The sequence below is a fragment of the Orbilia oligospora genome, assembly GCF_000225545.1.
Source record: "Orbilia oligospora ATCC 24927 unplaced genomic scaffold scaffold00112, whole genome shotgun sequence".
Taxonomy (NCBI): domain Eukaryota; kingdom Fungi; phylum Ascomycota; class Orbiliomycetes; order Orbiliales; family Orbiliaceae; genus Orbilia; species Orbilia oligospora.
The window spans coordinates 151,218-175,097 of record NW_011645669.1 but is presented as its reverse complement, the minus strand read 5'-3'; the positions used below and the strand labels follow the sequence as shown (position 1 = coordinate 175,097).

The 23,880-nt window shown below is 45.4% G+C and overlaps 6 protein-coding genes across 6 annotated transcripts; 2 read left to right on the top strand and 4 right to left on the bottom strand.

Annotated features, from left to right (window-relative positions):
* Nucleotides 1-939: 939 nt before the first annotated feature.
* AOL_s00112g50 (uncharacterized protein) lies at nucleotides 940-3,273 on the bottom strand (the record flags this gene model as incomplete). The annotated part of the gene is made up of 1 exon (XM_011127080.1): nucleotides 940-3,273. One exon carries the CDS (start codon nucleotides 3,271-3,273, stop codon nucleotides 940-942), a length of 2,334 nt encoding a protein of 777 aa, XP_011125382.1.
* Nucleotides 3,274-3,697: 424 nt separating this feature from the next.
* Nucleotides 3,698-6,260, bottom strand: AOL_s00112g49 (uncharacterized protein; the record flags this gene model as incomplete). The annotated part of the gene is made up of 2 exons (XM_011127079.1): nucleotides 3,698-4,833; nucleotides 4,907-6,260. 2 exons carry the CDS (start codon nucleotides 6,258-6,260, stop codon nucleotides 3,698-3,700), a joined length of 2,490 nt encoding a protein of 829 aa, XP_011125381.1.
* Nucleotides 6,261-7,946: 1,686 nt separating this feature from the next.
* AOL_s00112g48 (uncharacterized protein) lies at nucleotides 7,947-8,870 on the top strand (the record flags this gene model as incomplete). Its single annotated transcript, XM_011127078.1, has 1 exon — nucleotides 7,947-8,870. One exon carries the CDS (start codon nucleotides 7,947-7,949, stop codon nucleotides 8,868-8,870), a length of 924 nt encoding a protein of 307 aa, XP_011125380.1.
* Nucleotides 8,871-9,513: 643 nt separating this feature from the next.
* On the bottom strand, nucleotides 9,514-10,884 carry AOL_s00112g47 (uncharacterized protein; the record flags this gene model as incomplete). The annotated part of the gene is made up of 1 exon (XM_011127077.1): nucleotides 9,514-10,884. The coding sequence occupies one exon, from the start codon at nucleotides 10,882-10,884 to the stop codon at nucleotides 9,514-9,516; it is 1,371 nt and encodes a 456-aa protein (XP_011125379.1).
* Nucleotides 10,885-11,813: 929 nt separating this feature from the next.
* AOL_s00112g46 (uncharacterized protein) lies at nucleotides 11,814-19,778 on the bottom strand (the record flags this gene model as incomplete). The annotated part of the gene is made up of 8 exons (XM_011127076.1): nucleotides 11,814-11,846; nucleotides 11,916-12,077; nucleotides 12,139-15,024; nucleotides 15,100-15,563; nucleotides 15,629-15,800; nucleotides 15,864-16,429; nucleotides 16,480-16,975; nucleotides 17,028-19,778. The coding sequence occupies 8 exons, from the start codon at nucleotides 19,776-19,778 to the stop codon at nucleotides 11,814-11,816; spliced, it is 7,530 nt and encodes a 2,509-aa protein (XP_011125378.1).
* Nucleotides 19,779-21,675: 1,897 nt separating this feature from the next.
* Nucleotides 21,676-23,062, top strand: AOL_s00112g45 (uncharacterized protein; the record flags this gene model as incomplete). The annotated part of the gene is made up of 4 exons (XM_011127075.1): nucleotides 21,676-21,973; nucleotides 22,096-22,471; nucleotides 22,539-22,795; nucleotides 22,881-23,062. 4 exons carry the CDS (start codon nucleotides 21,676-21,678, stop codon nucleotides 23,060-23,062), a joined length of 1,113 nt encoding a protein of 370 aa, XP_011125377.1.
* Between the last annotated feature and the right edge of the window lie 818 nt (nucleotides 23,063-23,880).

The following is a 23,880-nucleotide window of genomic DNA, read 5'->3' as shown; positions in this document are numbered from 1 at the left end:
TGAAAGAGGCGATGTGCATATAAATGAGGTTGCAATCAGTGTTCCCGTTACGCCTATGGAATGCTCACATGGCCATATATGGTGTTGGCGAGCGTCACTAGACGGTGATCTGGTTCCCTTCGTGGGTTTCCATAACGTTAAACATTTTATGAACAAGATTTTGATTGGAAGTACAAAAATCTTAAGGGAAGCTATAAATAGCAGTGCCTGATCAATTTGAGATAATTTGTATCGTTCTTTTCAATGTTCTCGTGAGCTTTTTGAAAGATTGAATGTGCGACATATGCATGTGGTATGACAGTGCACAGCACTGGTTCTCGAGCCGCTTTGTGGTATTTTAGGCTAGCAAATTTGCAACGTCAACGCAAAAACCCAAGGAGGAAACTCGAGTCTACGGATTAGGGTGATACATCGAGAAGTTAAGAAACCTAGGCGAAAGAGTCCACAGATCGGAGAGGTAATCCACTTCTAAGCATTTCGAAAAGCTACGAGAACGGGAAAAGACTTCTAAAAATACAAGCATGGACGCCAATACGGAAACTTTCAGCTCAGAGCTTTAGCTTGAATTCGGACGAATTCTCGATGTTAGTAGCTAGGGAATCCTAGCTCAGAGTCTATTTTGTGGTAACGTCAACGACATGATATCATAAGGTTAGAGTTTGTACATGGAGATTTGAACAGAAAAGAGACAGAAGAATACGTAGGTTTTTATTGCTCCATAAGCACTTTCAGTGTCGGAGCCAGATGGGAGAATTAGATCTATAGAATACATGAAAACTCGGCCTATGGATGCAAGACTGTGGAGATATATATATATATATATTGGAATCGAGTATAACATTACTGTGGCTTTTGAGCCGTTAAAGCTTCGAAGCCGTTAGCTCTTCTAGAATTATATTCCCAAGCCTCGGATCCCTGCTAAACCAGTAGTTCGAGTGCTTATGCAATGAACCATATCTGGCCTTGATAAATTACACTACTCGTATTAGCACTTTCATTAGGCTTCTTGCCATCTGCAACCTCATTCCCTGCCTCAGTATATGCTTCAATATCCGAGGTGGTAGCCGTCGTAAGGAAAACTGTACAAAGGGCCTTTGTATAGATAGCTGTGGAGTTTTCCGAATCTTTGAACGAATCCTTCCACCCGGCCCGTTTATAGATCGACACTAGGAGCGCAGGGCTACCAGCGCCGGGTCCTTTCCTCGCCACATCCCGCTCAGGGACAATAAGTCCCAGATCCATTGACCCTTCGTCATGTTCGGCTCTTGCGACCCGACTTGAAATCCCAGCCGGATCCGTGGGGTCATAGGTAACTTTGATCCACAAACCCTGTTTCTTCGAGTTCATGATTAAGTATCCCTCCGGCAACTTCACCGGGTTGATAACATAACCCTGGTACTCTAGTCTCAGCCCCTTCTCAGTCATCTCCGCTGGGTTCATGGCATCGGAGAAAGCTGAACTCAAAATCTTCGACTTCCAAAAAGTCTGACAAGCCCATCCGTAGCCAGCCATATCCACCTTCGGACCTGGCGAGAAAATGATACTCTTGGGGTAATACTTCATCATCGTTAAAATCTTCTCGGTCCTTTCATCTTCTGGTGTCTTGATAATCTCCATAAGATCCAAATCCATCATGCCTCCCAGACACAAGTAAACATCACCAGGTTTCGTTGTATTTCTTCCAGCGAACCCCGAGAGCGCCAGACCTGCAGACTGCCCCGCAGAACGCCAGTTATCCTTCGTATATGCGCCGTGCATCGCAGAGAATTCATAATTGTGTACCCCCGCGTCGGTATCAATGGCTTCGTATGCCCACTTTCGCCTTTCCCACGCGCGTGTAAGAGTTACAGCTTCGTCATGGTACTCCAACACCCCATCCGCGAATTGAACATACAAATGTTCGATATTCAGCGCCGCTTCCTGTAATGTCCACATTCTCCTCATCCAATTTGATCCTGCGATTCGGATTAACAGTTCTCGTTTTGGAATCTGATCCATAGATATTTGAGTTAGTTCCGCATCAATCATGAGCACCCGATCGCATTTCCCGTATGTATCCACCATTTTCTTGATCGCAAGTTTTCGGTAATCCTTCTCCAATGGAATACACAGCGTATCCAACCACAATCCGATATCCTTATTTTTCTTCTTCTTAAAGAACCCCGAGAAGGAGCTTTTTGGAGGCGAAATCTCGTAAAGTCTATCAATTAACCCCTTGAGCCGCCGCACTTGACACTCTGGTATCGAGTTCGCGCTCACATTCCCAAGTCCATCTGACCAAACATGGGACAGCGCAACCGCCTTGCAATCTTCAAACGAAACGGCTTCCAACCAGCCTTTCTCACCACCGCTCGCAATATCACCCTTCACAATAGTAGCCGGAATCCCACCGTTGTCCAAAGCCTTCTTTACATCATCGAGCGCCGATTCCATATGGTCACACCCACAGCTTTCATCCACATGTTTGGTAACATAAGTCGTATCATCGACTTGGGAAGCCGAACAAGCAAATAAATCACAATACTCGTGAAAATCGGGTGACGGGAGATTTCTTTGAAAGCTCGAAGCAAAGTATAGCGTCGTAATGCTGTAAGTTCTCGACAACCTTGCAACATCGCTAATACACCACCCCGCAGTGATAAATCTTTGGAAGATCAGAGATGGAATCCCGAATGCATCGGATGCGGGTCTGCTGAATCGAACATAAGGCTGTTCTTGATGCTGGTGTCGATATGCTGTTTGTATTGATGCCGCAAGCAGAGCTAGTGAACAAGCGATCGATGGCGGCAGGATGCTAACCTGAGCATCAATAATATCACTTGCAGTCTCTAAATTTGCGCCGTACTTGGTTTGCCAGGTAATCAATAATGGAGAAAAGTATTCGATGATGACCGCTACCTCAGAGAAGATTGCGTCGTATTTATCTAGATGACGGGCGGAGCTCGATCGCACCCACGTTTCGATAATCCCAGGAAACTTTTCTGACTCAATAATCAACTGGCCATCGGCATTGGTAGTTGTCAGATCGGATATACCGAATGTCTGTTTCGTAACCTCGGAAAGCAAGCCAAAGCAGAGCCAGCTTTGGAGGAAGGCAACGGTCTCATCCTCGGGATGTTCGCTGAAATTTCCTAAAAGAAGAAGTTCTTTATTGAAGCCTCTACGCTCTGGATAGGTAGCAAAGTCGCCACCGTCGTAGTCATAATCGCAGACACATGGGACATCCGTCTCATGAAGAAATGGTCTGAAGGTCGCTGGTGGAATATGAACCATTTTGGTGGAGAAATTTTACAACAAAAACAACACAGTTCTGCTTAACTCTGGAAAGGATGATTTTGAACTTCGAGGATGGTGTGTCTGAATTATATCCAGGGATATGCGTGAGGGGCTTTGGCGGCAGGATCCATTCCAGGAGCTTGTGGTGATGCGGGGTAAGTAAGCTGTGCATGGATATATACAACCCTTGAACACGAGACTACCCTGAGCTCAGCCGTCCCCTGCAGGCCCACAATTATCTGATCCCAATTGTGACTGATGGTTCAGTCTCAGATCATGCACAGCCCTCCCAATACCGTTAACCTTAAATTCTCCTTCAAAATCACATGAGTATTAGGAATGTGGAGGCTTTTTAATGTATTATCTGGAGAAGAAATTTGTGACTATCAATATATCTAGGGCTTGTGTATATATCTAAAACTCAAGCCACACACCATTGTTGACTGGCTGGTCGAGGGTCATTCGTCACCACCGTCGGATAAGTTGTTTGTAAAAGTGGCTCATATTCGGGGCCAGGAGCCTTGCTCAACCACACAAAGGACTCATATCGACAATAGATGGTCTCACCCCTTTCCTCCGTAATGGATACCAAAATCGCTCTCCTCTGTTCGCAAGGAACCGTCCCCCCATCTTTCAAGAACATGGAGTGTATAAAAGTTCCTCCATCAGATTGTAGGATAGCAAGATTATTAGGAGTTCTTTGGATAGCCTCACTCCAATCTTCGGGTGTAAGAGCTGTGCCCGTATTATTTGGGTAGCTGCAGGTTATTAACCTAAACTCATCTCCAGCAGCGGATTGTACCATTAAAGGGAAATCCGGTTGGGTAGGTTTCTCAGGTAAGATAAAACCCGCAAACCTGACCAGGAGGCCTTGTGGTGTAACTCTTCCTGGGTTTCCAAAATCGAATCTTCCCCAGGCCCCAAGCTTGAAGGTGTGACATGCCCAGCGATACCCGTCGATCGGAACTCTCTCGCCTGATCTGAAGATAGTACCGGCGGGAACCTCTTCAAGTTGGTCAAGTAACCCTATCATGCGTCCTGTATGTCCCTTTCCCTTTAGAACCTTACCTACATCCTTATACATGATATTACAAGCCACCAAGACTCGATCCTCCTCCTTCGTTGTAGCACGACGGCCAACAAGCGTCCACAAGTGCTCCATAAAGAGCACAAACTGTTCCTGCTCAAGTTGTTTCTCCCTGGAAGTCTGTCCATCTTCAAGAACCTTGGACCCCTTGTAGTTGAACTCCATAATTGAGACGGCGCCATTTAGTCCTGCGAATCCGTCGTCTCCAAGGATTGCAACGCTTTCAAGAACGCCGTTGATTAGAGACCTGTCTCCTTCATTGACGACGACACGCAGTCGCTCTAATGCATCCGTATGATCAACAACTTGATCTTTGGAGCAAATTGAAAGCTTCTCCATTCCGATGATAGCTTCTTGTAGCGTCCACACGCGTCGCATCCAGGTTGACAGAACAACACGACCCATAAGCTCTTCGTCCGTCGCAAAGTCATGACGGGCTATAGACGCATCTAGGACCATTATATATCGAGCTATCATATACAATTGTTAGCATTCGCAATCTTGTTAGGAGTAATTGAAGCGGGTAGTTGAAGAGTATCATACCCTGGCGATAAACTTGGTTCATAGTTTTGATGGCTAACTTTCTATACTCAGGCTCCAACGGCACACAAAGAGTGTCTGTCCAAAGGGCACACTCAAAATCCCCATTTTGCTCCCAAACAGTCCCCGCTCTTTTTGCGAAGGAATGTTTCTTAGAGAATGCCTTCTCAAAATTCCCCTTCACACCGCGAGCCCTTCCGTCCTTTATCGTATAGTTTGTGTAATAAGCCAGTCTCTTCAACTGACATCGGGGTAAGGTATTCGCCCTTGGATTTCCCAGTCCATCAGACCAGACGTGAGACAAGGCGATGTAATCCAACGACTTTGCAAGTCCCGATTTCCCTTGATGAAATCTCCAGATGCTCGCTTGTTCGACCTTTTGGGGCTTTACTTTCATGCCTTGGTACTCCCCGTCAACGATGGAAATCGTCAGGGAGGGGATATTACCATCCCTCAAACATTTCTTGACGTCTTCGACGTCTGGCCCGTCGTGCTCGCAATCACAGCTCTCGTCAACGTGTTTTGTAACATATGTCTCTTCATCAATATTGTTTCCCACACAATGGGTCGAGGTACAATCACCGTGCTGGCCTTCGTACCTATTCGTCTCTGGGAGCGATAGTAAATAACAAAGAAACGCAGGCGAAGAATTCGCGAGTTGGGCCTTCTCTACAGGACAAAGTAGTGATCGGTCCATAGCTTCGTCGAGGACGTCCCCAATAATCCATCGGAAATAGGGATAACTTGGGTAAGGTATCTCTTCTTCTCGACTCCATTTCGAATTGTATTTTTCTATCTGAGGGTCCAAATTCGGACCACACATACTGGAGATAGAATACCCCAAAGCATCGCAGAGGAGTGCAATCGCAAACCTGACTGTCCCGCCCACCGAGGTGATTTCTTCCGCCCAAATTAGATCAGACCCATTCGGAACATTGACCTCCATCAATTGATCGTGCACTTTTCGAATCGCTTTGATAGACCTGATAAGCTCAGCCACTTTCCCAGGTAAATCCATTGAATCCAAAGTCGCTTTCCAATGGTTAACGACCTCCCCAAGTCTTTCTGTCGTCAGAACCAAACCTCCAGTCTCATCGTCATGTCGCAGAAATACTTCATTTGGATCCTCGCAAAGGAAGGCATCAGAAACAAGTCCAAGGTATAGCCATGTCTGGTAGAATGCGTAGGGCGCATCGGGACTAGTCTCTACGTCTTCAGCGTAGAATTTTTGCGTAGTAGTGTCGAACTGACGACGTTGAGGATACTCATCGAATGACCCGCCGTCCCATTGTTCTCCTATGAGTGGGAAGATAACTGGAGGGAAAAGGGTGGTGTCAACTAAGAGAAGATGTTCCATGGTAGAGAATATTGATGGTGTATATGTGGATCCGAGATCAAAACCGCAATTATATCTTATGCGTATTTATATTTCTGTGTAATCTAACTAGTCGACGTCGTTTTTCAAGATAGGATATCATTCTTCTTATAAAACATTGAGCCGCATGTATATTCGTGGAGACGGAAAGAGCCGCAGGATCCTGCTAGAACGAACCCCTCATTGCCAATACCCCTGTCTCCAAGTCTGTGTAAGGGACCCCGCATGTCAGACGGCTCGAGGCTCCATAGGAAGGGCTGTGCACGCTCTGGATATTGTGGGTCCAAGATCATCCTAACGGCAATCAAGATACGCTCCGTGCGAAGGTCAGCATGCTATGTACTGGAAGTCGACCAACAGATGTCTGGACCGCAGGACTGAGTATCTTGGTGAGGGTCCGTGCCCACGGCTTAATTATATGATAGGCCTGTTAACTACATAGGTAGTTGAAGACTGTTGAATAGTCGTTAATATGATTGGACGCGCGCTAATAGGTACATCTTAATATTGTGTATTTTAATACTTGATGCATGATGGAGCAAGTAAGAAGTATATATGCTTATTCTGACTCTACGAAAGGATATAGGACCCAGCACAGCGACAAAAACGTCGATACCAGCAGAAGCACTCACAAACGGAGCAAAACACGACCGATATACCGACTAACCGCGAATATTCATCAGGGCTAGAGTTATCTTGTAGACCAAAATGTGCAAAAAAAGAACGAGGAGCAAAAAAAGAAGATTACCTGCGTTAGACGCGATTCGCATATGGTCACCCACTATACTACTGAGCGCCCGCTTGGGGGCTTGAGTAAGGCAGAGCGGACGGGATACCCTGTGGTCCACCAGCTATGAACGCAGATATCAGTCTTATTATTCCAGAAAAATATAGCTCAAAGATTTTTCACCAGATCCCTGTTGGATCTTAAATAAGGTTTTCTCGAAAGGGGAATCAACTATATTATTTTAATTTTAGCACTAATCCTATTCCAGGACTTGCCTATTTAAGACCTATTAGATGTCATTTTACAACGTCAAACACATTTTTGCGAAGAGTAATTTTTTTTATATCCCGCGATCGTCGTAAACCTTTCAGTTGTCCTCGACAGATATGTAGTTGACTAGCGTCACTCAGCACTATAGGCGGATTGATAGGCTTAAGGTTATCAAATACACCCAGATATATATGATTCAGAGAAGATACCCTGAAGCAGAAAATCATACCTTCACAGTAGTCTTGTGCTGCAACGCCTTAACAGTACCCTTGTCTTCACTAGTTTCTTAGAACTCAGTATTTAATATTTCTTAATAACTCCTCACCTCTCTTGAATCGCATATCAATATCAGTAGATATCGTACTCACGACGGACCCAATAGTCGATTTTTAGAGCGAACCTATTAAATCCACAGTCAACCAAACTATCAGTCCCAGCTTAAAGGAAGAGAAAGAGAGAAAAGGCGTCAACCGAAATGCCGCGAGATTCGCAGTTGCGAAGGGTCCTGTCAAGGGCCGCTTCAAAACTAAAAATCCGTCAAGATCCACCAAAAAATATCCATATCACATACATCGAGGAATCTAGTTTTTGCATCCACACCATCCCATTTACTGCTTCCACCACACTTCAACGACGCGAAAGAAAATTTATCCTCCCAAATGAGGTTGGAAATGGCGGAAAATTTGAGGGTGATAGCTCTACCATATGGTTGTAACTTTTACGACAAAGTATTGGCCGATCTGCGAACCTTTGATTCCTGGGATGACTCTGAAAGTCTTATTCAGAGCGTTCAACCTGCTCCCTCCAACCTAAAATATTCGATCTGCGGCTACCCCGGAGCCGTGGGCCTTAAAGTAGCAACTACTTCGCTTGTGGACCTATTCAGCCCGTGGGATCCTGCCGATATTCGGTTTTTTGCAGGAGTCAGAAACCCGTCTACGGTAGCCGCCCTAAGTTATAGGACCCCTCGGATGTGTCTTTCCCAACAATTACGTATACTATCGATTGCGTCTGTAATTCGAGGACCAGGGGGCGGGCAAAATTCTGAAGGGCAAAAGGCGTTCAGGGCGGCAATTATCGCCCGCTATGCTCTTGGACACCTTAATAATTCTCACGCGGTTAGAAACAAGGATAGGCGATATCGATGCCAAATCACAAATATCTACTTCCGTCCTGATAGGCTAAAGGCCTCCCATATTTGTCCTTATTCTGAGGACAGAATAGCGAGTTTGGTTGGCCTCTCTAGCACCATGGCTAAAAGCAACGGCTTGCTTTTACATGCGTCCGTCAAAAAGAACTTCGACAACTTTCGGATTACTATCATCCCACAAAATGAAGATGGGAATATAGTTTTTACTCTAAGGGTTCTTAACTCAAGGCTCTTGACATCTAGGGGTTTTCCGGCGGATACGGTTATAGACTCGAACGAGGAGGAGTTGCCCCCAATCCGATGGGGTGACCTTGATGGGAAGAAAATTACATTCTCGACCGAAAGTGATACTACACCATACATCCCTTCCCTGCGTTGGCATGCCTGGGTTGCCAAGGACCTCATCGGGTCCCAGTTCGCGGAAGATATTCATCTATCATTTTAAATTTCGACTTTTGCCTCGGAGGAGGTAATACAGTTCGCCCGTTCGATTTCTTCCGGGTTTTCTTCTTTCGATCACCTTGTTGAAATGGAGCGGGGGCAGCCAAGGCCACCTCTCTTGTTTAGTTTGAAGATAGATTAAATACCTAGGCACTAGGCACAAGCTGTACAGCGCTATCAGTACCAATGTATTATTACTTAAGACACACGATTGGCCTCGAGGCTATCGATCTATCTCCTGTCCAATGAATAGTTATGATCCAGTGCCGCAATTGTTTTGTAGTTATAATCCAAGTCAACATTACGAGAACGAGAAGGTACATTACATACATGTACTGTATGCTATAAAACGGGTTCCAGTAAATACTTGTCGCGACGTCGGTGGTATTGGCAAGGAAATCGAAAATCGGAACAATGAAAACGAAAGGTAAGCCACCAGTGAGGAGAAAATAGCCCAACTCCATGTATGCCATACCGAGCTTTTATTTCCCATATACCGTTCATATTCGAGCTTCAAATATAGGGAAACTCGAATCGACGTAAGGTAAAACTTTCGTCAAGAAATCATAGCCCAAAACAAACTCGTAGAGTACCATTCTCAAACTCCAAGCTCAAAAATCAAAAGGAGAAAGACAAACTGTAAAATATCAAATAAAAACCGGATCCATACTATCATCCTTCAACTTTTCGTGCTCATCAGTTTCGATCCCCTTCTCGTCTTTCAGAATATTCTCCTGCAACGCTCCACTAGTTGTACGGAACCTCGCCTGCCCTGTCATATCTTCCTTCTCTTTCTCAACATTCGAAATGCTTAATTGTCTTAGCGCTGTAACTGCTATGGTTTCGTTGCTACTCCCTCCCGTGGCCTCTTCTTGCCAAACCTCATGCTGTTGGGCAATCTGACTAAAAAGTGCATCATCAGATCTAATCCTCTTAACCCCGATATTGATAATCGGCGTAGGGGGTGCCGCAGTGTCTTCCTCCTCTTCGACGACACTAATGGTATTATTTGTACGAGGCATAATCTCACAGAGAGGCTTGCGGTTCTCCGGACTCTTTTCCGTTGAAACTTTGGAACTAGGTGGTCGAACATTTTCGTTTGAGGGTTGACCCGGCCGGGGCTCTTCATCTTGAGGCTCAGTTTCTTCCGTTATAGTCTCATTGACGGGATTTTGGCTGCGGAATTGCGCTGCCAGGGTCTTCATGAGCGCACTGTAAACTCGTCTTGTATCAACACCCCCAAGGTCTGTAGGATGAGTGAACGGTGTAAACCCTCTTTGCCCCTCTCGAACCGGTCCCGGCTGCGGCTGCGGCTCCTCGACCTCAATTATTGGCTCTGCAACTGTCATACGTATTGGTGTACTTGGGGCAACGCCATCGACTTCTGATGGCGGGGCATGGGTGAAATAATCTTCTTGGTTGTCAAGACCGGTCGTATAGCTCTGGTTTTCCCAAAAACGATGATGAACAGCAGTTTCTGCATATTGAGAGCCCTCGGTTTCAGCATAACCAGAAGACATCTGGTAGGCTGTTAACCCGTAGTGTTTCGTCTCAGAATGAACCTGCTGAGTTGGTACATTCTTAGGTGGTACTTTGGATCGACGGAAAGGCTGAGAAACTCGTCGTCCCAGCCAGCGAGCCTTATCGAAAAGATTCATTCTCAAAGAAACAGGGAATCTTCTTCCAGGTACTGGCGCCCTAGTTGTCCCCACGACGTCTGAATCACGCAAAGTTCGAGGCATAGACAAACCCAAGCTACTCCCTGGTCGAGAACTAGCTGGAAGGAACCCCGGCTTATCTTCCATTCGGAAAGGTTTCTCAACATAAGCAGGCTCTCCCCTTTCGTATAGGGATTGGTTCCGTTTTAAGTAACTTTGTGAACCCCGTCTTTTGGGGTTAATAGATGCAGATCTAGCAACACCAAAGGTAGGTCGGGGCGTGATTGTAGAGATAGATGAGTGGCTTCGAAAAGTTCCTGGACGAGAAAATCGGTGTGAACCCGAACCATCTTGATGCATTGTACGTAGCTCAGAAGCCCGAGCAGGAACGCCATATCGAACACTGGACGCGCGACTACTACATCGGCTATAAATTAATGTAGGAATTAGTATTTTGCTTGTGAGTAGGTCGGATGGAGACTTTACCTTGGAGTTACTGGTAAAAAAGAAAATCTGCGGGAACCCATTCGCCCATAACTGGAACTACTCTGGGAATAATAGCTTTGGCCTCGAATTGCGGCCGCTGCGGCTGCAGTGCTTCCTCTCGTCTCGGGACTAGACATTATGTATATTTGATACTCGAGATAGAGTGTAACAAAGTACTTCCGACAAAATCAAATAAAACATACAAACGCCAGAGATATATATCGATATCGATGGTGATGAAGTAAGTTCGACTTGAGAAGGGGGATGTCGGCAAGGGTACTAGCTAATTGATGAATGGTAAATATAATATTATGGATTAGTTTTATGATTTTATATATTCATCTATTTTCCATGAACTTGACCATCCATTTCTAACAGTGAAGATCTTGCACGCATATCGTGGAGATAGTAGATAGTCATGTTTTACAGGTCAGCCTGGTGACAATCTCTACCTGCAGGCCTGTGACCAAATCCTAGCAGTATATATATATCCATCTCTAAAGTAATGTATGGAAGCTCTTTGAAAGAGAAAATGTATTTCACACAGTCGCAAGGCTAAACCCCATCCAAAACGCCTTCGGCATCTCCTCGTCAGGAACAAAATCATATATGAATACAGTTGGCCGAAAGCGGAAATTGTCGCTTTTCTATTCACAGCTTCAAAATGCATATACAACCACAGAAAGGAAAACAGTGAGAGAGAGAAAATGTACAGGTAACACGCCGAACAACTATCAAGTTCAAACAATCCTCGGAAGTCTAAGTCCTCACATATAACTAGAAATTATTCACAGTAAGAGGTCCTACGACGTCTTCGACACACAATCCCATTGGTACTATTTGCGTAATATTACGTTAGTATTTCTATTTAACCGTTCTAATTGGAAAGAAAGAAAGAAACTTACAACCCTGCCCCATTCATCGGCGGTAAAGACGTTACGAGGCATTGGTAGAATAGCTGTGATTGATGCTGAAACTGTAGCTTGCGATTGGTACGGGTTGATATGTTGTAAGGATTTGACCAACGTTAGGTCAAATTTCCCATCAACAATCTGCTTGCTCCAGATCTAAAATATAGATTAGCACACTTCGTCTCAAAACAATACTTTCAGAAAAGTTAGGGCTCACATTAACAATCCCACGGCGATGCCCGGTAAAGATCAACTCTCGCTCCAACCATTCGTTACTAACGCCTTCGTAGAATGCTGTGGAGATAATAACTTGATCCGGGCAAATTTCATCGATAGATTTGCGAAGCACCAATTCGCCGTTCAAAGTGTACAAGGTCATGTCGGTAGGTCTGCTGACAAGGATATCTCCCGTCACATCGTTGAGAGTGATACACTGGATCGAGGTATGTTCGCCTAACTTCCGGATATACGTCTTCCGGCTAAGATCCCAAACGATGATTACCCCAGATGCGTCGGCAGTAACGAGCAATCCGAACGAACGTGAGACAGCCAGATGGGTGATAGCGGCACAATGTCCTTGCAAACAGGCGGTTGGGTGGATGTCAAACGTTTTGCTATGCTCCATCTTCCAAATCGTCACGGTGCAATCGCAACCGCCAGTAACAAAAGTTTGTTCATCAACAACTAAGACGGCGGATAATTGATCTTGGTGAAGATGCTCAAACATGGAAATCATTCTCCGGCTCTCAGCATCATAAAATCTGACACCACCGTCACTATAACCCCACTCAAGGTATTTGTCGAAAACGGGGCTAATGTAGATCCTGAACTCGGAGGACGGAACTACCTTCGAGGTACGGTGCGACCAATCGATTTGCTGCACCTTTTCTCGGGTATCGAGCAAAGGGAAGGGTAGTCTAATCAAACTTTCTACGCTACCGTCCAGCCGGCTTGTGTTTCTCACAGAGTTCTCTCTCTGTGGGTGCGGACGCGTGAATATCTGGTGCGGCGTTTGGCCGAAGTTGTGAATAATTCCAATGGCTGCAGTCCTCTCAACGGGATCAATAATGCTACCAAGGTCGATAGCCCCAGAGTATGACAGATGGTGGAAAACATTTGTGGCTTCAACTGCTGCGTCGCCCTTCTGTTTGTATCCGAAAACAAGATCAATCCAATCGTGTAGGTGCTCGCTGACATAGGGACTCTCCAAAGCTTCACGGTGCTTGGCGATAAAGATCTTCGGGTCGCCCTTGGCCCAAGGCGGGAGTATAACATCATCAACCGCCTGGCCAGTAGCCTGTCGAATACCGAAATTAAAGGAATTGCTGTTTATCAAAAGCTCCGGAAGGAAGAAGAACTCGGGAATCAGTTCCCTAACATCCGTTGTTGTATCCTTAGAAGCAGATAACCACGCCTTTTCCATAGAATAAAATAAACGATCTGCATGGTCGAAATTTCCACCTTGGAGCAGTAGATACGAATCCACAAACGGATGCATCCGGATAAGATACGAACACACAATCATAGCAGAGGAGTAATGTGTTCCATAATGGAATGGGGGTGCTTTGCTATCACCGAGATCTTGGAATGCACGGTATCTTTCTTGGAATTCGCGGGCCCGGTCAGGTGTTTGAGCACCCATCGGCTTCGAAAAGTCGCGGAAAGTCTTCGGGTTGGTCAGATCAAGCTCTTCACTGGTATAATCCGCCAACACCCATGGGAAGACAGGGTATTGTGTGAGATCATTGAAAGTCCTACCCGCCATGGCATTCACCAAGATCAAGTAATGGAAGTTCGAGATCTCATGTTTAAGCCATCTCTTTGTTGCTGGGTTTGCAGAAGCGGCTAGGAAGACATTTGCGAGCTTCCCGCCGAAGGAGATGGGACTGAGCCCAGTGCCAGGTTGGCCCATGGTTTCAACTAACCAAGCCTCTTCATTGTGCCTACCACCGATTTGCGGTTGCTGATTCGCGGGTATACGGGCGGCCAGCTTCGAATGAAGGACATCTCGGTCTTTTTGTGTCATAGTGGTCAACAGGTAGTTTCTCCCATCCGAGAAAAACAATTCCAAAGCCACGTCTCTGAATAGAAACTTCCGCTTTGATACCGAAAGTAACTCCTTCCAAGCCCATTGCCTAGTATCGTGTTCCGCACTAGTGGATCGGGATTTTTCTGCGTCAACTCCAGCAATGGTCTGTAGGTACTGGTCTCGTTCTGACGAAGGTGCTTGCCAAACATTAATAATCTCTCCATCAGACTTTTGGAAAAAATTATCAATCATATACAAATTCTCCCGTCCAAGGATTAACAAGCCCTCACAGATACTAAGACCAAGTACCCGAGATACATTGCTCACAAATTGGACCACTTCCCCGTGTTGAAGACTCCGTAAGACTTTTCGATTCTTATCTTCATACTCTTCGTCGTCTATTTTGGGGTCGTCGACCAGTTCAAAATCGTCTTCCATGTTATCGCCCCCGTTAATCATACTCCCGCTGTCTCTAGCATCAGAAGTAGCAGGTCGGAGAGACAGGCGATCGTCATCTATGAGAGGTAGCGGGGGGGTGTTTGATACGGGACCATTGTTGGAGCCTGGCGTCCCTATCGCCAATTCGGTTCCTCTCTGCTTCGGTCCATACTCCCGCTCCTGTGTTCGAAGATCTGGGAGCAATCTCTTACGCATACGATTTCGGCCCTCAGAAATATCCAACTGCCATTTCTGAGGTTCTCCAGTATCAAGGAGACCACAAGGCCTCGTCAAGTCCCTGTTGAGTTTAATGTGCACTTGGATCATAAACGCAACGTTATCCTGGTGATCTTGATACGCTCGCTGATACTTTAAGTGCTCCCCAGCGTAGATATTAGACGTCCACACTGATGATGCTGTCCTATGTTTGTTATACGCATCCTCGTTATTGATGTTTTCGAGAGCCCACCCCTTCAGCTTGTCTTTACGTTGCGCAACTCTCGCACGTGCTGCGTCCTTGATACGCTTGTTTTCATCTGCTACGTAGGCATCCCATGTCTGGGCCAAGCCGCCAAAGAAAAAGGTGTCGAGTTCATTTTGGTGATTCTCAATCCATTCCAATGATTGGACATCATCCTAGAGTATTGTTAGTCCGACAAATTCTACAATCGGCTCGTGCCGCGTATTCAAAAAAAAAAATCGGCTACTCACAAGATCTGAGATTTTCAACATATCATTCAGTGTCGGCTTGAGTTCTGGCGGCGTCTTCGGACCAATCAAAATCTGAGCAATTTCCAAAGACTTCCTCGTAAGAACGAGCCGAAGCAATTGCAAACTAATAGTCCGAATGCTATTTTTCTCGTCTGTGAGGAAAACGTAAAGGAAATATGAGAATATGCGGATAGTGTCTAGATCTTGAAGATCAGTTGTAAGAATAGCCTGGTTCCAGATGAGAAGCTGTTGTAAGAACTCGACAATAGCGGCTTCGCCATCGTCCAGGCTCACAAGTGCCGAAAACTGGCGCCAAAGCAGCTTCATAAAAGTTGTCCGTAGACTTAGAATTGTCTGGTTGCAAAGTCGCACGCTCTTGATACTCGAGACGTCTGGACGTTCTATGTACTCCAAAATAACGCCGATAAACTCGAGGAGCTGTGGGCCACCAGTGGCAAACCATCCTAAATATTTCGTTAGTTTTCTTAATTCTTACAGTATAGATCGATTTTAGTTTGTAACCATGTACCTTCAGCTACAGATTGACCGAGATGATAAGCCATTCTACCCAAGTTCGTCAAAATCCGCGGCTCGGTCAGCAGTTTCAGATCAAGCGCAATATCGTTCCTCATTAACGAAACCGTGTTTCGCACAATGTAGGACTCGAAATAGATGCGTTGGTCGAGGGTACCAGGTGGTATCTATGTACCAAGGGTCAGATATATTGGATCTAGGGCATCACCATTGACACAAAGAACTCATACCTTAGTAGCTAACCCAAAGCCAGCAAACTCCCGTCTTTCTAACAACATCGTTTTGAACACAGCCACCACAATATCCACCAAACTCGATACCAACTGATTGCTTGTCGTACTACTCTTAACTTTTGCAATCTCAATAGATGTCGCGTTCACCGCAGCCACAAGACGGGAACCTGATGGCGTCGTAGCAGAAGCCCCATCAGAATCGATAATGATGAAAGACGATCCTCTTCTAAATGGGATTGCCCTTGCTGCACTGTTATCCGTCACAGTCGACCATACAGCAGAGCCAGTAGCTTGCAGTATGTTAGTCTGGCTAACAGAATGCCCATGGCGAAGTTTGTCCTCGGCATCATCAGCAAGAGTGAGATCGAGCTCGGTTTCAGCACTAAGTTGATCTGTATCACAGATAATAGGAAAGAGGATGTCAAGGATCTCTTTCAGGAAAACAGTCCCAGAGCAGAATTCTTTAAACGGCACACAGTTTTGCTGCAAATCAGCCAAGAAATGTACGATGGCATTGACCATCTTTTCGGCATCGGCAGGTGGGCGGTCGACTGGATCACGGACTACGTCAAATTAGCAATACCACCTGCAATTGAAGGTTTGAAATACATACCTTCACCAAGAGTCATCAACGTAAGTTGCGTATCCAAAGACAGAGACCTCCTTCGGTTATGCTTCTTCTCTGCATCCTCTGGGTTTAGAAGTTTGTTTTTCGGAGCCTGAATACGCGCCGCCTCCTGCTGACTCTTCGCAATATCATTCACAGCGGTTTTCAACATTGTTGCGACGACGGCCCACATATCCGAACAGATAAATCTCCCATCCTTATCGTCGAATTTAAACGTATTTATAAGGTGGTAGAGTACGAGGGGTTGTGTAAGGTCCACCTTCGCAATATCAACTCCGAGGAAAATAGAAAAGGCCGACATCCATATCTCAGGTACTCGCCACCACTTTCTAAGACGGCGCCGGAGAACCAAGAACCCGGATGTTTTCCCGGCAAACTTCGAGATGTAGCTTTGTCCATGAACCACAAGAATGCGAGCAAGGATTTTCATCGCGCATGCAATGACATTCGAGTTCCCATCATCCAAGAGGTATAACAGCCACTACTCCATGTTAGACAGAATTTTCGTTAATACTCAGGAAAGTGAGACTTACTCTATTAGTAACTGTCCTAGCAAACTTCATAATATTAGTTGTGCTCGAGGATTCACAGAGCAGCTCTGAGTACATCTCTAACATCATCAACCCAACCTGGCGCTTCAATCCAAAGTCGTTAATCCGTTTAGTCGACGATATAGGCGAATAGCCGTCCGAATCAGTCCTCTTCATCACGAAGGTACTCTTCTTGTGTCGCAAACTCTTAATCTGGCTACCAGAGTACAGCGAATAAGTGATGAATAGAGACAAAGACCTGAGAGTCTCCGCTGAAAAGTTGACACTGATAAGGGACTTAAAAGCTGCTAGGAAGTCAGGGATGACTTCCATAGAGAATGCATCACTTTTCAGTGCATGTATTAGTTTCTTAACGATCCTCATTCTGAGAAGACGTTTTGCATTAAAACGATGGTTAATGCTTCCAGATCCGAAAACGATGAATTGTGCAAAGTAGGCCTTTTGTGTCGGAATATCGGCCTTCCTCCATAGCTCAAAGTCAACGAGAAGCACGCGATAAGCCAATGGGTTTATCAGGATTGACTCTTCTGGTCGTTCACTATTGTACCCAACGAAGTTGAGAATGAGATCCAAGAGCTCTTTACAGACAACTCCATTGATTTCTTTCGTTCGGAGCAAGTACGCAAGAATTCCGAACCCATTCTCCTTCTCCATGGCTTCAGAATTTCGCCAATTGTTCTTAATGGTTTCGAACAGAATATCCACCGCTTTGCAGACTTCTTCCGGCGTCGTCGCAGTCTCAACGAGTTTCAAAGTTACAGCAGCGGCGCCACCAATCTTCCAAGCAGCATTATCAAGACTTCCCGGATAAAGAATGATGGGTTCACCAGTCATGACAGCAGTACCCTGTGGTAAAGTGAGAGCATCGCTGATAAATGGCACGGCACCATTCAGAGCGATTGGCCCCTTGCGCACAAAGCTCTGGAGATTCTTCGACGCCTGACGACTAATCTTCTCTGATAAAATCTTGGTATCGTTCGGGATGTCGTGGGTATCATCAAGAACTGCAGTTGCAGAAATATTCAGCAGAACTTTATTTTCTCCCATGACAGTCGAGGCTTTTTGGCGGATGGCAGATATGATATCTGACTTCTCCTCCTTCCCCGGATGCATGACCTCGTTACGCATGTTAAGAGAAGCACTGGCCTCATACGTCTGAAAACTACCCAAACAATCTTGGAAATTTCCATAATAACGAGGCCCAAGATTGTAATGGACCGCGATTAGGTCGTCGGAAATGATTTCTTCAAACAAAAAGGCGTTTGCAACGCTCCATTTCGATGATAGGACCCCGTGTCCTATTCTAGGAGACAAATCTGCGGGCGTGCCTAGGAACGCCTGAACCGGAACATTATTCGTTGGCGGATTCGATGGATACGAGCATTTGGTTTGTTCAATAAAATCTCCATTAACGTATAGTAATGCCTTGGCCGCGCTCGTAGCCTTACCACGTCGGTGGGCCACCGCAATATGATACCAAGTCTTCTCCTCAAACACGAAGTTCCTAAACCGGATCGACGCCTTAGCAGAAGAGACTGAAGTCTGCAAAATAAGCTTGTGGGTATCTTGTTCGAGATATGCTAATACAAAGCACTTTTGCGAGCCGTCGAATACTCCGAAGAGCGTCGTATGAACAGAGTCATCGAATTTGTCAATATACACCCATAACGCAAAAGTGTAGCCACCACTCGAGGGCGGGAATGAGCGACCAAGAGTTGCAATTTCCACAGAGGCGTATCCGTGGAGTGATAAATCAAATTGGATAAGCGGAGCAGTGCGAGATTGCTTCAATCCGAAGAGAAGGAAATCGGCAGCACTCGGATTCTCAATGGCTTCCCTAAATATGATCTTTGCGTCATCGGGGGTGTTGACGCCGAGCACGATTAACGAATATGCAATCTCGGAGAATATCGGCTGGAGTTGATCATCAGTTTTGACGGGCCATAGGTTGGGCAGGATGAACGTCGACAAAATTCCACACCTGTGGACCTCGTTTAAGTTATACTGGTTGGATTGGGATAACGACAATATCGCCTGTAAGACGGCAATCGAGGTAACTTTGTCCAGCTCCAGTATGTTGAAAAAGTTGATAATAACCGGTAATATAGAAGCATGGCGCAAAAGATCTCCTCCACTGAAAGCAGATTTGGTCTTCTCGCGGACATGCTCGGCTGATTCAGTATCCGATTCTGGCAAATCTCGGCGAGCTCGGATTATGAAAGTCGCGAAGGTCTCGTCGTTCATACCAAAGGCGAATAAGAGGCCGAAGAGAAGATCAGGAGCGATAACAGGTATCCCAGTAGCCGCCAAACTTCGCTGCAAAGCTTCGAACCCAATTTTCTTGCCAAAGAATCTCTTGTTCCCCACATGGCCCACCATACTCTCAGACAGTAAGTTGAAAACACATTTCAGGTAATCAAAAAGGCATAATCTAACGTCTTCTGAATCTTCCAGACTATAGAAGCCAGCGACATTCGTTAACGCCTGTAGAAGAGTATCGAACCCCCCCAGGACTCGGAAAACCTCCTGCCACGATCCATCAGGCAGCTGTTTCAGGCTACTCCGGAGCTGAAGCAAATGTGGAAGTTTATCGGGGACGGCAGCGACGGATTGTAACGGTTCTGATATCTTCTGGAGGACCGGGTCGATCTCGGCAGCTAGATTCTGCTGCTCCGGCGCAAATGAGGTGGACACGCCACGAGCTCGGTGTGGCGGTCCATTGGCGGGCAACATTAGGAACGGCCGGCTGGACTCGTCCGTAGACTGATTACTATCGTGGTAGTGGTGGCCGTTTTTACCTAACTAAGGATTTGGGGACGAGTTTCTCGTGCCGAAGCTCATGGAGACCTAGCTAAAGGGAGGGAAACTAGGGTCTGGGTGTCTTCGATGTTGGATCAGGGGAATTATCCGGAAGAGGAGTGTATTTTCTCGAGAGGGAAGGTATGAATTGGGGTTTTCGGTTTCGTCACTATCACCACATGATATTCACGATAAGTGGTCGTGAGATCAAGGGTAGCGTTCGCGGACGGAGCCCCACCGGTCCGCTTATGATAGCGATTCCGAGCAACAGTTTCCTACAAAGCCGGTCAATAACTACGATGACGATTAGAGCAAACACGTAATAAAAAGGCTGGCCTAGAATGAAACTTACCGACAAATAGGGTTAACCGTACAGGCTTGCAGGGAGGTTAGCTAGTGTATTGTCAAAATGTTGCTTAATTTATGGAAAGATGGAGATTCGATTCTTCGTGAAGAAGATGTGGTCTTCCTTCCAGCAATTGCAAACCGCTCAAGTTTCCCAGTTCAAGCACAAACAAGACCTACGCGGGCTGGCACTTAGTTGCACCCCAAAATAAGCTAGCTATCCTGGCACACAGGCCCGGCTGAACTGGTCTCAGGACGAACCAGACGCAAACGACACACAGCCTCACCTCTGCGAAAGATGCCAAAATGGAAGCCAAGCCTGCCTCTACATGGGGAAACTCCAGGCATCTATCATGTTTGTCCAACTTCCTCGCTTGAGATAGAAAGGCAGCGGCAATGGCTTGCAGGTGCGCTGTTTGTGGAATCCCTTCAAAATAGCGCCAAGACTTGTATTTTTACAACAACGGTTGGCTTCGATGTTGCGTTGGAGCTCATATTATCACGGTAGCTTCTTGAGTCCTCACATAAGCTTATCTGACAGTTGAGTTTGCTCGTGGGCGGAATTGGTCGCTGGCTGCTATGTAGGGCAGTGAAGCGGCAGTCTGGTTCGCCTTATGCTGTCATGGTTGGGCGGGGTCTTGGAATTCCTTTGGGTGCCGCAGTGCGGCTAGCCTGATCCGCTCAAACGGTATGTCAGAAACGTTATAACGCTGCAAGATGGTGAGAACTTCAAGAAGATGGTGTTATTTTTATATATAGACCGAGTCCGTCGTGGACTTAGTAGTTATGTATAAATTCCGCCTTACAATTTATCACTTATATTAGTGATCTCCGAAATATCAAAATTAGCTGATTTTAAGACATCAAGAAGAGCATATTACAGGAAGTCGAGCTGGGGCGCAAACTACGGTCAATTATCGTGTGTTCAATTCTATTGAATTCTACTTTATTTTAAATTTGATTTTTGGTCGATTTAGACACATGGTTGGCTTTGCAATATATGTCTATCTTTCAAGCTGTTTTTACGTATTATTTTACTATATATATCATGATATCAAGGTACCTACCCGCTTCCTTAAGTACCTAAGTTAGTACTTAAGTAGGTATACTAAAGTACTTACTTAATTGAATGAGGAACAAGGCTAGCGGCGGCCGAATTCGTACTTTTTAATCAAGTACCCTTCTAGTCACTTGTACCGAGACTGATTTGACCAGCCCGATGCTCTTCTCACCCGCTCACTGTAGCTTTGCGAGACGAAGTATGGGATCTCGAGATATTCTGCTCAAATTGCGAAAAAAAACATAAAGCATTCCAGACAAAGAACTACCTACCATATGGCTGCTTCAACGGGGTAGCCACGTTTCGGTAAATTTGCCTTTCATCTTCTGACATGTGGACATAGGAAACATATTTACGAGAGCCAATACGGTTTATAGAATACTTCATTGTTTGATGTTCTTTTTCAATATAATTAAGTATATATAAATGTACCATCACGCTAGTTCCCCAATCCACCTACCTCTTCTTCTCCTCGCCCTCAAATTCATAAGTTCCGCCTACTGTAGCCCAGAACAATATGCTTTCATTCCTACGAACCCGAAAGATGCTAGGCCGGAAATCCCTGACGTCGACTATGAGACCGACACCTTTGGGGACCGGATGAGAGCCGATAGAGAAAAATGGATAGACAAAAAGATATTCGCAATATTAGATAAACCCGAGTTATTCAATACGGAGGATATGATTCCTTTCGGAATAGACGGGGAGAAAAAAGGGTTGTTCGGTATGTCGACGTCCATCCCGTTTCTTTCTTTATATATATAGTTGCACATGTGGACTAGCCTACCCTGATTTAGAGTCCGTATACATGCATGGAGTGTTCTAAACTAGTTTTTATATATATAGTCGCCTGGAACGTCGACCCGACCTCGAAGGCCTACTCCGTAAGCGCACTTACAAATACCAGGAAATGGGTTCAATGGTTCGTAAAAGAATATAAAATCCCCCAAAAGAAAGCATTCCCGGCCTTCATACACTGGCGGTTTCTCCCGATCACAAAACTACACCCAAACACGCCGGACACCAGGTTTAAAACGGATTATCCTCGCGAACAGCAGTATTTTGTGGTAAATGAGCACCTTGCATGGTCGCAGGACCCGGTGGTTATAAACGGTATGAGGCTTTTGACAAGTACGAAGTATGGGATGGGAGCAAGTGAGTTCGGGGATGGGGATATTAGTATGCTGAATATGAAACATTCTAAGAATTTGAAGTACTTGCGGTAGGTGGTTTTTTGTACTTTGAATATATATCTTGTGGAGGATATGATACTAAATCAATTATTATAGCCGCGTGATAATAACTCGATCGCAAGAAAGCGCACAATGGGGCGAACTAACTTTCATACCGGATTCAGCTCTAGACCTTGGTGCAGAGCCTGGGAGATGGGTCTTATTCGATGAAGCTGAGAACGAGGAAGCGAGGAACGGTAAAGGTGGTGGAGTGTTACCAACTTCTTTGGTGGACTCGACGTATCAAGGGCTTTCGAACGCAAATTTGACGATTCTGACGAAATTCCCGCCTGAAGACCAGGTCATTGTTAATGGTATGTCCAATATATCCTTTTAACGCTGCAATACAGGGTATAACCACCCGAGTGTGCGTGGAATAGCTAATAAATAGGTATATAGTGTGCGGTGCGCTGGAATACAAAGAAGGTATAGACTTTTCTAAATCTGACGTTGGAGCATTTCATATATTGTTGTCGAAAGAAAAACCGATGCCAGAACGCACTATCACCATGGATGAGAGCCTTCCAATAATTGAAGTCTGCTCGACAGCGACATTGATGACAAAGATTTGGCCGTTTTAACCCGTTTTAAATTTATGGAATTGGTTTATTCAGTAGCTAGCTGCATGGTACTTTTCAGCATGACGTAGTCGAGGGACCTAAATTTAATTAACGAGAATCTGTGATACTCTTAACCCAAATTCAATGCGGCGCTAGCTATACGATCCAATTATTCATATGCACATAGAAGTATACCCTAGAAAATGACAGGACATAAACCCCTTTGCTCTTTAAATCTCATGTCAAAGGCGATCATACATTACACAAAGCGCAGCTCTTACATTCATTCAGCGATCTTTCCACCCCTCCAATTAATCAATTAATCTCACAAGATATCAAAGACATGAAAGATGAATAGTCAGTTCACTCCCATAGATTCCCACCGACAAATACCCCAACCGGTAATAAATTTCAATAATCGTACCATGTAGCTTTAACTCAAACGAGCGAATGTACTATGCACTGTACATATGTATGTAAGCACACACTATAAAGATCGGGGTGTACAAGGGAAGTAATTCATGATCACCCTCTCACAGGCACCGAACAGGGACCCACATACGGATCTTTTGGGGGCTATAGACTCGGCACGTTTCAGAGTTGTCAGTCGCCAACAGGGTTTATGCCGTTCCGTCTGTAGATGAAAGGGGATGGTGGGCCTTATACGGGTATCCCAAGGTTGATTAATATCGTAAATCCCAACTGCTTATATATAAGCAAGCACCTAGTGAACTGCGAAATACGGAAGAGCGCATGTTGGAAAGTTGGGTGGTTGATCATATGCCCTGTTCGAATGTTCATGGCGTTGCTTTCAGGCAAATTCCAACAACTCGACTAAT